Source organism: Ovis aries, chromosome 6 (genome assembly GCF_016772045.2).
Source record: "Ovis aries strain OAR_USU_Benz2616 breed Rambouillet chromosome 6, ARS-UI_Ramb_v3.0, whole genome shotgun sequence".
Classification (NCBI taxonomy): Eukaryota; Metazoa; Chordata; class Mammalia; order Artiodactyla; family Bovidae; genus Ovis; species Ovis aries.
In genome coordinates, this window is record NC_056059.1 from 46,719,189 (window position 1) to 46,733,272 (window position 14,084).

The 14,084-nt window shown below is 36.4% G+C and overlaps 1 protein-coding gene across 4 annotated transcripts in view; it reads left to right on the forward strand.

Moving 5' to 3' along the window:
- TBC1D19 (TBC1 domain family member 19) overlaps window positions 1-14,084 on the forward strand; it is a 152,086-nt gene that overhangs the window by 131,415 nt on the left and 6,587 nt on the right. For all 4 annotated transcript variants that reach the window (XM_060416951.1, XM_004009756.6, XM_060416952.1 and 1 more), the window contains 4 exons: window positions 136-245; window positions 2,304-2,395; window positions 8,595-8,710; window positions 13,403-13,473. In XM_060416951.1, the coding sequence (XP_060272934.1) occupies window positions 136-245; window positions 2,304-2,395; window positions 8,595-8,710; window positions 13,403-13,473 (389 nt within the window). The remainder of the gene's footprint in view (window positions 1-135; window positions 246-2,303; window positions 2,396-8,594; window positions 8,711-13,402; window positions 13,474-14,084) is intronic.

Below are 14,084 nucleotides of genomic sequence, written 5' to 3' on the forward strand. Positions count from 1 at the left end.
AGAATATATATGATTTTAAACTTGAATGAATATTATTACCATAAAATATTTATTTATTCTTTATGTTTTGTGAACTTATCTTTTCAATTACAGTACTTCTGCAGTTTTATCAATTAGTTTTTCTTATTCTTTCAGTTGCACCACTTTGTTTTCTATACCATGAACCTTCCAAACTGTATCAGATATTCCGTGAGATGTATGTGCGTTTTTTCTTCAGGCTTCATTCCATCTCTTCTCATCCTTCTGTAAGTTCATAAAAAATTGGATCAAACCAGACTCTGATTTGTTCTTTTTTAACCTTAAGATAAACAAATTGTCAAGCATCACTTTCCTATGGAAAAAAATGAAAGAATAAATCGATACTTAAATAGTTTTAGTAATAATGACAAAAAAAGTCCTTTATCACTTGCATTTAAATTATCTTTTATATGTTGAAAGAATAAACATAGCAATGTCTGTATTGTTTTCTTTGACAAAGAGGGCTACGTGTTTTGAACACTGGTTTGCTCACCTCTGGAATGAGGTTAGTGCTGAGTTTCCGTGGTGCTGTAAAGAAGAGCACGAAGCACTTGGGTAGTACTTGGCTCATGGCAGGTGTTCAGTAAATAGATGGCTGTTGTTTTTATTGTCATTATGATCCTCATCATCTTTGTTAATGAAAATTAAACATTTGTTTGTCCCTTATTTTTCAGTATTGTGTTTGACTAATTATCCTTTATCAAACTAGATATTTTCTTTGTGTTTGTTCAATAGATGGCCCCTTGGCCTTAACAAGAAATTCAAGGAGAAGCATACTGGGAGTCGTATCTGTTTTATTTTGGCCGACCCTTTATCGTATCTTCCCTCCCCACTCCTACCCTCCTTAACCTGAATAAAAACAAGTATTTATTTCAGTTATACTTTTTCTGTCTTTGGGCCTGCTTTGGTCTGCTTGTGAGTAACTTGACTGACACTCCCAAAGAAACATTAAAATTGGAATGTGTCAGGGCTACCAGGTTTCCTGAAAGAGAAGATTGTCACACTGCTACTAAGCTAAATAGCAGTTCCTCATACCTCCTCCCCATTTTACTCCTGTGTATTCCTAGTCCACCTTCCTCTGTCTGGTGTTGCTCTCAAACATTGCTGATGAAAGATGGCAAATGACAGAAATCCAGGATGTCACAGATGAGCAAATGAAGTGCTACCAGACTATCATGGGTCTCTTCCCTCTGAGATAACTTGATTTAGTGTCTGTATTGCAATAATGTTTAATCTAGAATAACCAAAAATATGTTATAATTCTCTTTTCTAATAAGTCATACTTAGCATCAGATTTCTTACTCTCATGTTTTATTTTTCATACTTCAGACTTAAAAAAGATTTTTTATTTTAAAGTTTTAAAACTCTGGCTATTTCTTCTGTGCCTCCATGCTGACCCTAAACTGTCCTCTTCCAGCTGACTGGGACAGCCCTGCCTCTGCCCTTTATTCAGTGAAATAAAGACTTACAGGCAATCCTCTCCTTTTCTGGCTTGCAGCCAGACTGAACTGTTTAGAACCACGACAGCCTTACTTCTTTAGAAACTCAAAAAGAGGATTAGAACTTCCTTACAAAGAACAATCCTGAGGAATGTTGAACTGCAAGAAAGACTTTATTCAGAGTTGTCAAGTAATTAATGCACTTGAAAACCCATCTGCTTTGTACTCTACAGTGCCCTTTAAAAAAAAGTAGATTTCAGTTTTTTAAAAAACCATCCTTATACTCAGTAATCAAACATTCTTGTTTGATGACTTCCTGACAGAAATTTCAAGCAGTCAGTCTTTCCCTGGGGATGGGTTTGATGAAAGAGTAAAAAAAGCAGGAAATATTTTCCCTGATGGGCGAGGCAGCTGAAAGAAAGGAGCATATGGAGGGAGAAAGGAAGGGTGTGGCTACAGCGCCAGAGAAATACCTGGAAATTGGACTGCATCCAGAAAAAGCTAATGTTGCTGAGCCTAGGTGATAATGTATGACTTATAGAGTAGCAGGCTTTCTAGAAAATGATGTTTTTCTTGAATTCTGAACATTACTATATGCCAGCTTATGCAGGGAGCCTCTTATTGTTAAAAAGGAGGCTCCTTAGCATATTTATAAGAGTGAGTATCCATAAAGAGGGATAAACTTATTTTTAATGTTTTAGAGACCATTGGTGCATTTCCTGTCTTTGGCTCTTAAACAATACTGATATTGATCATCTTTTTCTCATTTCTGTTTGAGTACTTTGATGGCAGAGTTCATTTTTAAATACTAAGTTATGCGTTTCTCTTGTGACTTATTGTATCCAGGGTATTGTGTCGCTCTGTCTGCTGTTTGAAACTCTTCTGCAAACTTATCTCCCCCAACTCTTTTATCATCTGCGAGAAATTGGGGCTCAACCGTGAGTATTTTTCTCTCCTAATTGAAGAATAGATTGATATCAGAAGGCTCTTTTTAATCATCAAAGATGCAGTGATTTTTTTCAGAGAAATTAACATTTTCCCCAATAAAACAATAATTGCTGCTGCTGCTAAGTCGCTTCAGTCGTGTCCGACTCTGTGCGACCCCATGGACTGCAGCCTACCAGGCTCCTCTGTCCATGGGATTTTCCAGGCAAGAGTACTGGAGTGGGTTGCCATTGCCTTCTCCGAGAAAGAGGTACAGAGTAGTTGGTTTAACACAATGAGGTGCCAGCGAACTTTTAGAATCTAATACATAGGGTAAAGGAGTGACCTAATGATATGCAAGTTAAAAAGTTCACTCTTAAAGTCTGAGAAATTGACAGAAGCAGCCTGTGTGTGCAGGCCTCTCTGTCCCTGGGATTCTCCAGGCAAGAATACTGGAGTGGGTTGCCGTTTCCTTCTCCAAAACAATAATTATCAAGTAGTAAATTATAACACAACTTTGTGCCAAAAATTCTTGGAAGACTTACCAAAATCCTGATAAATTCTTATTTGCTTGTATTTTTGTGCTTGGTACAAGAATCACCAGAGAACTAATTCCAGTTCATAGTGAAAGATGGTGACCAAACTGAGGTAAAAATCTGTGGAAACAAACACTACCTGAGAACTATGATAATACTAAAATTGTCAGTTTAGGCCAGATTTATCAGAAGACAACTTTGAAAGCCAGATCAGTTAAAGTTTGCCATCTTTCACTAGTGAAAAACTAAATCAGTTATCTACTAATGGTTGTACACTGTGATTTTTCCTTCCAAAAGCTTGAATTTTTGTTTATTTATCTGAGTGTGAGTTATCAGCAAATATCCCAGTACGAGTTAGTGAATAGGTCGGGTACCTGTGGACCTCATTATCATTGGCTCTCTTTTCTTGTTTTCAATTGACAATGTCCGTGGCAATGGCACCCCACTCCAGTACTCTTGCTGGAGAATCCCATGGACGGGGGAGCCTGGTGGGCTGCAGTCCATGAGGTTGTGAAGAGGTGGACACGACTGAGCGGCTTCACTTTCACTTTTCACTTTCCTGCATTGGAGAAGGAAATGGCAACCCGCTCCAGTGTTCTTGCTGGAGAATCCCATGGACGGGGGAGCCTGGTGGGCTGCCGTCTATGGGGTTGCACAGAGTCGGACACGACTGAAGTGAAATATATATATATATAATATATATAATATACTTACAATATAATATATATAATATATATATGTTTTTATTTCATGTATTTGACACTGTTTTTAGGAGAATTGATCTGTTTATCATTATGTAATGTCTTTTCCTAATAATAAATCTATGTCTGATATAGCCATTCCAGCTTTCTTTTTATTAAAATTTATATAGTGTATTCTTTTCTGTCCTTCTACTTTTAGCGTATTGATTATATTTATTGTATCATCTTTAGTGTACTGATGTCTTTACTTCTTGGGCTTCCCTTGTGGCTCAGCTGGTAAAGAATCTGCCTGCAATGTGGGAGACCAGGGTTCAATCCCTGGGTTGGGAAGATCCCCTGGAGAAGGGAAAGGCTACCCACTCCCTGGAGAATTCCATGGACTATAGTCCATGGGGTCACAAAGAGTTGGGCACGACTGAACTGTGTCTGATATAGCCATTCCAGCTTTCTTTTAATTAGAGTTTGTATCGTGTATTCTTTTCTGTCCTACTTTTAGTATATTGATTATCAATGTCTCTGCTTTTCAGGTGGCTTTCTTATCAAAAGTATATTCAGGTCTTTCATTGTGGCAGTTTAATTGGTGTGTTTATTCCATTTATATTTAATGTAATTGGTATTGGGTTAAAATAATAACAGTTGATACCATTTACTATTTTGATAGACTTTTTTGTTTGTTCCATATGCTCTTCATCCTTTTTTCCCCTCTTTTCCTGCCTACTTTTGAATATTTTTGATTCCATTTTTATCTCCAGTATTGAGTTATTATTTATACCTTTTAAAAAATATTTTTTGATAATGTCTGTCTTAGTTCAGTCTGGTACAACATATTACTATAAACTGTATGGCTTACGAACAACAGAAATTTATTTCTCACAGTTTTGGAGACTGGAAGTCTAAGATCAAGTAGATAGTATGGTCGAGTTCCAGAGAGGACCTTCTTCTAGGTTGCAGACTGCTGACTTCTCATTGTATCCTCATGTGATGGAGAGCACAGAGGAAAAACAACCTGTCACATAACTTTATGAAGTCACTAATCCCAATCATGAGAACCTACTTCATCTTCAGTTCAGTTCAGTTCAGTTGCTCAGTCATGTCTGACTCTTTGCAACTCCATGAATCACAGCACGCCAGGCCTCCCTGTCCATCACCAACTCCCGGAGTTCACCGAAACTCATGTCCATCGAGTCAGTGATGCCGTCCAGCCATCTCATCCTCAGTCGTCCCCTTCTCCTCCTGCCCTCAATCCCTCCCAGCATTAAGGTCTTTTCCAGTGAGTCAACTCTTCGCATCAGGTAGCCAGAGTATTGGAGTTTCAGCTTCAGCATCAGTCCTTCCAATGAACACCCAGGACTGATCTCCTTTAGGATGGACTGGTTGGATCTCCTTGCAGCCCAAGGGACTCTCAAGAGTCTTCTCCAACACCACAGTTCAAAAGCATCAATTCTTCGGTGCTCAGCTTTCTTCACAGTTCAACTCACATCCATACATGACCACTGGAAAAACCATAGCCTTGACTAGATGGCACTTTGTTGGCAAAGTAATGTCTCTGCTTTTCAATATGCTATCTAGGTTGGTCACAACTCTCCTTCCAAGGAGTAAGCGTCTTTTAATTTCATGGCTGCAATCACCATCTGCAGTGATTTTGGAGCCCCCCCCAAATAAAGTCTGACCCTGTTTCCACTGTTTCCCCATCTATTTCCCATGAAGTGATGGGACCAGATGCCATGATCTTCGTTTTCTGAATGTTGAACTTTAAGACAACTTTTTCGCTTTCGTCAAGAGGCTTTTTAGTTCCTCTTCACTTTCTGCCATCTAATCCTAATTAACTTCCAATCTCTTTCCTATTACTATCACATTGCAGGTAGTTTCAGTGAATTTGGGGTAGGGGTGGGGACAAAAGCATTCGGGCTATGGCAGTGCCTTGGGCTTCCGTGATGGCTTAGCAGGTAAAGAATTCGCCTACAGTTGAGGAGACATGGGTTTGACCCCTGGGTCAGGAATATCCCCTGGAGAAGGAAATGGCAACACACTCCAGTATTCTTGCCTGGGAAATCCCATAGCATTATCACTAAAAAAAATGTGCATGCTTAATTAGAAAATACTTTATGCAGGATTTACAATATACATCTTTAATCTATCACATTTTATTTTCAAATAAACTCCAGGCCTGGAGGGCTTCACAGGCAAATTCAGCCAAACATTTCAGGGAGAAATAATACCAATGATTGTTTTTCTCTGACTGCTATCAAGGTCTTTGTCTTTGTTTCTCAACAGTTTATTTATGATGTATCTGGACATGGATTTCTTGGGTTTATCCTGTTCAGGGTTTGTTGAACATCTTGAATTTGAGTGTTATTTCTTTTGTCAAATTTAGGAAGTTTTCAGCCATTATTTCTTTTTTTTAGGTTTCATCTTTTTTTTCCCCAAACTGTAAACTTTTTATTTTGTATTAGGGTATATCCAGTTAACAATGTTGTGGTAGTTTCAGGTGAGCAGTGAAGGGACTCAGCCATGCATATACATGTATCCATTCTCCTGCAACCATTATTGCTTCAAATATTTTTTTTTTCTGTACCACTCACATTCATCTTTTCTTCTGGAACACAAATACTAAAACTTTTGGTCTTATCCCACAGGTTTCTAGAGCTCTTTTCATTTTAATTTTAATTCTTTTTATTCTGTAGTTCAAATTAGACACTTTCTATTGACTTATACTTAAATTCACTGGCTCTCTCATTGTTTATTTCCATTTTGCTGTTGGATTCATCCAGTGAGGGTTGCTTTGTTGTTGTTATCATTTTTGTATTTTTTAGTTCTAAAATTTATATTTGGTTTTAACAAAACTCAGAAATGTACATTAATAAAAGCAAATTCCACTGTATATAAATTATGCATCAATAAGCTTTATTTCTAAGAAACTGGTTCTGTGCTGGACATACTAGGGAGCAGGGGGGCATGGTATGTGGTACTGTTGGTCTAAGAAGACACTGTGAGAGATCCATAAAATGAAACTAGTTGAAGTCAATAATTTAGACTTAGAAGTGAATTTGTTTTGCTTTGGGCCGCACTGCATGCCTTGCAGGATCTTAGTTCTCAGACCAGGGATCGAACCTAGGTCTCCTGTAGTGGAAGCATGGAGTCCTAATGGCATGCCAGGGAATTAGTGAACTTTTAAAATTTAAAACATTCACTGGCCAAAAGTTTTATTGGCATCTATAAACTAATATTCTAAAACCAATGAAGAAACATGATTTATAATACTACTGCCTACATGTACTTTGTTATATTAGAGCAATAGTTATATAATATTGAGGAATTTCTGAAACTTAGGGGTCCTTTTTCAATCTTAGGAAAATTAATATGACATCAACAAAGGCAATCTCTAGATCCCATTTTCTCTTTTAAGAAAAAATCCTGGTATTTATATAATATTATGACAGTTTTAACAAAGAATTTAGCTAAAACCTCTCAGGGGCAGTCAAGTGATATTTAATTGCTAATAGATAGTAGAGAAATATGAGAGAGTATTTTCTCTCTTCAGGCACCAAAGCCAGGTTTGTTTCCTGATTCTAGAGATAAAATATTATTGTAACATAACCTCGTTATGAAACAGTAGGATCTCATACTTCTTAGGATTTTTTTTTTCCACAAAATAGAATGTAACTGAATTTTCTTGTTGATATTTCAGAGTTCTGATGACTCCTTTTTAAAACTAAAGGGTTGAAATCAGAAATCTATTTCTAAGTTCTCTTATAGCTTTTCTATTTTATTTTTCTTTTGCTAAGTTACTTCATTCATGTCTGACTCTTTGCAACCCCGTGGACTGTAGCCTACCAGGCTCCTCTGTCCATGGGATTCTCCAGGCAAGAATACTGCAGTGGGTTGCCATTTCCTTCTCCAAGGGATCTTCCCAACCCAGGGATCAAACTCAGGTCTCTTATGTCTCCTGCACTGGCAAGTGGGTTCTTTACAACTAGCACCTGGGAAACCCCTTATAGCTTTAAAACTATTTTTCCTTGTCTTCTTTGTATCCTTAGTAGCCATTTGAGTGAAATCTAGGAATATAATTTATTGAATTGGAAAAATATGCAGCTATAAGTATTTATTTAAGTATCCTGAATAAAAATTCAAATAATCTTGGCTTGCCTGGAACTGTTGAGACTATAAGATCACCTCACTGATAGCTAATTAGTACATATCCTGGAAAACAAAATGTAGAAGTGAGTTTTCTAAAGAATGAACTACAACATAAAGTAGGGCTCTGGAATATAATTCTTTCTCTTAATGCTTTTGAGACCACTAATTTGGGAACTCAAGGTTTCTCAGCTGAATTTTTACAGCTGTTAATAGAGTACTTGAGTTTTTTGAAATATATTTTATTGAAGTATAGTTAATTTACAATGTTGTAGTAATTTCTACTGTATGGCAAAGTGATTGAGTTATACATATATATATTCTTTTTCATATTCTCTCCCATTACGGTTTATCACAGGATATTGAATATAGTTCCCTTTGCTATACAGCAAGATCTCGTTGTTTATACAGTCAGTATATAGCAGTTTGCATCTGCTCATCCTGAACTCCAATCCATCCTTCTCCTGTTGGCCTTGGCAACCACAAGTCTATTCTCTATGTCTGAGTCTGTTTCTGTTTTATATATAAGTTCATTTAAGATTCATATTTTAGATTCCACATATAAGTGATATCATATGGTGTTTGTCTTTCTCTTTCTGACTTAATTCATTTAGTATAGTAATCTCTAATAATGTTGCTGCAAATGCCATCATTTTATTTCTTTTTTAAGGCTGAGTAGTATTCCATTGTATATGTATAGAGTACTTGAGTTTTAAATGACTGTGATTTTTAAAACCCACAAAGGAGTTACTGTCATTGTAACTCATTGAGATCCTCTAATAATTGCTTTTTGATGAGAAAAAATTCCACCGGTAAAATATCTTGTTTTTCTTTGTTTATAGACTTCGCATATCATTTAAATGGATGGTTCGAGCTTTCTCTGGATACTTAGCTACAGATCAACTCTTGCTTTTGTGGGACAGAATCCTAGGATACAACTCTCTGGAAATTCTTGCTGGTAAGAGTAAGTGCTTGTTCATAAAACACATGCTGTTTCTATAGTAAAGCCTTTCTTTTCTTTCTAACATTTACCGTCTATAATTGGAATTGGACTCTACACTTGTCTGTCATTTCTAATTCATGAACATTTAGTCGATTTATCTGCCTTAGAAGACAAGGACTGATGTTCTGCAATCTAAATATGCCTGTGGAACTGCCCATCACCAGGCTATTCCTAGTCTTTCTTCATTGCTTCCAGGAATGTCAGTTTCCACTCCCCTGCTTCTAGTCCAGCCAGGGCATTTGTTCAGTCTCAGCACCTATGAGGTTTGTGCAGTGGAGTGTAGGTCTACTTCCGTTCTTCTCCTGACTCCTCTGATTATCTTGTAGTTCTGTTCTGTGCCCCTTCTCAGCTACTACCTAAAAGCCAAACCAAGACTGAGCCTCCCTGCATAGTTGAAATCTCTGTCTGTGAGTAATACATAAAAGTTTCCCCTTTTACTTATTCTCTTAAGTCAAAAAAATTCAACATTTTTTCAGAAAGTCACAAACTCATCTCTTATTTAATAATTAAGCAGTTCTTACAAGAGATATACACAGAGGGCAACTGTATGATAACACATTTGGCACAGATTTCTTATATTATTTTGCTTCTCTGCATGTAAAATAGATTCAGTTGTTTCTATCACCAGGATTATCAGGGAATTCAAATAAATATTACAGGGTTTTCACATGGGTGGAGAGCTGAAAAGTTGCCAGAGTGCTGGTTCCAGCCTTCTCCAGTTGTGTGATACTGAGCAAATTATTTAAGCTGTGAGAGCCTTTATTTCTTTACCCAGTGACAGCATTGTAAAGTCACCTCTCTGGCCATCTGGAAATAATGCTTAATTGAAGACCCTTTTCCTGGAAAAGATTCTCTAGGTACAATATTAACATATTTTTGAGTGCTGAGAGGTCTAGAGTAATTAGGTGGTATTTTTTAAAGGAAAGTTAGCATAATACTGAAGTGCCATGAAGATAACTGTTGTCCCTGGTGTAATCAGAGTTATCATTTACCAAAGTTTTTAATAACTCCCAATATCCTTCCATCTCAATTGTTTTTAAAGCCAACACAAATATGAGTTAGGAAAAAAAAATGGTGTGTCATCACCTCTTTTGGCTGAATGACTGTGATACATACCGTCTAGAGATGGAAGGAATCCTAGAGACCATCAAGTATAGCTTCTTTTAAATGTTTCTGGCAGGTAATACTTACCCTATGTTTGAACATTCAGTGTTGGGTAATCCCTGTCTTATTGAATAAGACATTGTCTTAATGAATAGTGGCCTATTTCATTTCTGGATAATATAACTTGTTAAAATGTACTACTGTTGCACCAGGATCATGATCATGTTTTTTCTACTCTCACCCCCTTCTTTCCCCAAAGTCTTCTATTTTCCAGGCTAAGTAGTCTTGTTTTTTGCTAACACATCTCAGGTGATAGGATTTTAAGATTTTCCACCAAATAATTCTTCTGGGTGTTCATAAATTTTGAAGAGCATTGTATTAATATGTAACTTTTTGTATGTTTTCAAAAAGATGTTAGAGCATGTTAAAGAAATGGGCTAAGTATTACAAAGTACTTTCTAATAATTAGGACCTTCCAAAAGTAGAATGGGCTTTTTAACTGCCATCTGAAGGGTTAAAAGATTTTCTATCATGAAAGAAATGCTAAACTATTAAGACCTCAAAGCCTCTTCCAATTTAAATTCTCCCTTTCTGTGACTTATCATGCCCTCAGCAAGCTGAAGTAAAAGAGACATGAATGTTGAGTGCTGCATTTGCTCTAAGCCAAGCACTCTGCTGCATGCTTAACGCGTTAGTAAGTTATTGATGCATAGGTGGAACGACAGTCCACGCCGCTGCATCCATTCGCTTTCTCAGAGGGTTTTTTAAAAAACCAGCAGGGAAGAATGTAGAACATCTAGAAATGAAATTAGACTGACGGGAGTTCCTTCCATGGAATTCAAATAAAGAGACATAAGTCAAATAATTGCATGTAGATACCTGGAAAATTCCATGGACGGTGGAGCCTGGTGGGCTGCACTCCATGGGGTTGCAAAGAGTCAGACATGACTGAGCATGCGTGTGCACAGGTATATAAGTTAGCTTTGATCATTTTATACATTTTTTTCATCTGATTATATTAAAATAGACTATTTTGGGACCAACTTTTTTGCTCAAGTGAGTTTATAAAATTATATAAACTCTTTAAAAATATTTTAGTAAATATTACTGGTTTAAACTGTGAATTTATTTGGGCTTTTTGAAGAACAGTTTAAAGCATGAGTATCTTAATGTTCATGATAGAGTTGCTTAAAATTCATGCTAACAATTTAAATGACCAAAAGTAAGTATTTGAGTTTCTATATTTCATATAAAGCATGAATTCAGTTGAAAATATCCCAAAGTATAGAGCTTTTCTCCTTGGCAAATAAGCCTGCTCTGTGGAAGGGCTGGGCAAACCAAACATGAAGTAGACAGAAAGGAACCTCTGTGATGTGACACCAAGATAAATAAAGGTTATGAGCACAGAAGCATTTTGGATGCTGAAGTTAATTAGTAACTCCTCTTTCATTCGCCCTCTTATCTACCTTTGGAAAAACTATTTCCCAGCATGTGAAACTCTTTCCTGCTACAGCAGAAAATTTGACCATCCTGTCAAGCTTTCACCAACTCTATTAAATTACACACAAAAAAGGAAATGGTGACCACATCCCTTTGCATATAAAATGTCTCCATTGTCAAATAGGATCCTAGATATTAGAGAACTATAAGGAAGTTGCTTGTCCACAGAAATGGTTTTCTTGGATATTCTTGTAAAAATGGAAGCTCAAGGAGTTTAAATTTTCACCATTCACAATTAAAGAGTAAATTCTTTGTTCCAGATCTCTTATATCCGTCTTTATATATTAAATAATTCTAGCTGACTTGAGTTTTTAAATAAATTTATTCATTTCACCACAACCATCTTTTTTCCTCCAGAATTTTCCTAACTAGTTCTAATGCCTTTTTGACAAGCTTTCCAAAATCTGTTATCCCCTCAAAAACTACCTGTGCTTCCCAGTCACTCTGTGTCTACCTGGGGAAATTAAGAAACCTGGATCCTGACATCTACTCCCCAGGAACAGCCACCTGCCACCATCTACTCCCCAGGAATAGCCACCTAGCCACCTGATCCACCAGAGCATGGATTACCATGCACCATCCTCAGTCCATCTCTGGCAAACCATTATATTTTAAAATTGAAGTATTGTTGATTTACAGTGTTGTGTTAATTTCTACTGTACAACAAAGTGACCAGTTATACATGGATATACGTTCTTTTTTATTCTCTTCTCCATTATGGTTTATCCCAAGGGAAAACCATTGTGAGGGTCAGAGGAGAAGACAGGTAGGGTAGCACAGCGATTTCCATGTCAGGGATGAGTCATTACTGCTTACCTTCAGTCTCAAAAATTTCATCACACTGGTTAAATGCTTGGGCTCTGGGACCAGAGTTGAGTTTTCTATTATTTTCTACCTGTATGACTCTGAATATGTCATCCAAACTCACAGTGCCTCAGTTTCTACATTAGCAAGATGGGGCTAACAATAGTAATAAACACAGAGTTGATATGAGAATTAACTGTTCTTATGATTATTATTTCCATACTAGAAATGTATTTTTAACAATTATTTGTATTATCTATGCAATATACTTAGGAACCAGTCTTCCAAATAATTTTAAAGATTCCTTACCATTCATTTCCTAAACTTCAAGGACTTGTTGGGTAGGCAATACACTACCACTATGGTGATGAAAAAAATAGGGAGAAGTCAAGTGACCTCTGGGCAGTACTGTTTCCTTATCAGAGTTGCCAGAAGCTCTTACATGAGTCCTTTCATTGTTCATGATGACTCATTCCTTTTCGTAAGGTTTTATGGTAGATTATATAATAAGACATAATGCATACCAGCATTACTCTTTTCATATGCATATGACTAATGGGAACAAAAATCTAGATGTTTTCTACTCCATATATATTATTGACCTTCAAGATATTCTATAATGGTTTGATTTACTTTTTTTTTCAAAGTTTCAACTTATCTTTTCCTATAACCAACATTAATGTAAATATCAGGATCAATCCCCACAGTAGCCCACCCAACAGACATACCCAGTTTTGACACTCTAGGAAAGACAATAAATAACAAAATAGTATAACAGCATTTTTAAGGAAAGACATACTTGTTGCCACATTTTTATATAGGTACTACCTTGATACGTATGAAATATTATCTGATACATTTAAAAATTCAGTCTTCTAACTTTTCAGAAGCTTTTCCATTGCATCAATAAGAAACACCTGCATCAAAATAAATCTTCATAAGGCAGTCATTATATCTACCATTTAAAAACTGTTATAATTGAAGCCGTAGGTACGAAAGAAACAATTCATAAAATGCCTTTTTAAAAACCACTAAAATTTTCGTTTTTTCCAAAGAAAATGAAATCCCCTCAGATACTGATCTCCAGAGAAGAAAATTTCCATTCCTCACCAGGCCTTAACTGAATGCAGTTGTGTTAAGCACTAGGTCTGAGTTTTCATTGTGGGTTTTGGGTATACCAGTAAATTGGTCAGGCTGATGAGTAGGCCAGCAGTTAAAATAGTGTTCATTCTTTTCCAGTCCTGGCAGCTGCTGTGTTTGCTTTCCGAGCAGTGAACCTGATGGAGGTGACATCACTGGCTGCAGCTGAAGTAAGGATAAGTTTCGCTGAGATGGGATGGAAATAGTTTCTGAGAGATTGCCAGGCTTGGGTACTTCAGTCTCCAATGCATAGGACACACATTACTCATAGCCTAATTTTTTATCTTGAGTAATGCCTATAAGTTTTAAGCTAAGTAATATTAAATATTCAGAATTTCTTAATTACTTGAAAACAATGTTCTTGTGAAGGGGTCATAAACAAGGTTATTATGAGAAACCATTATAACTTTTATGGGAACCAAGATACCTAGTAATTTTGATAGAAACTATTGAGGCTTGTGTTGCATTTTCTTATAATTGTTCATATCTGTGTGTTATGCTCGTAGAACAAAGACACACTAGTTGAAAGAATTAAAGGCCATACATTTGGTTGATACAGTAAAGATACATGGTTTTTGGTTATTTTTAGTAGTGAGTTAATTATTAAAGCTGGTTTCTTTTCAGTAGTATAAGTTATACCTGAAACATGGTTCAATTAAGTAGTGACTTACAATATTACTCTATTTGTTATCTCTCATAGAAATGCAATTTTATCCTTAAAATAGCTGCCTACAATCTTTGTTTAAAGGGAAGAGGATGTTTATGCATCTTGCAACTGAAT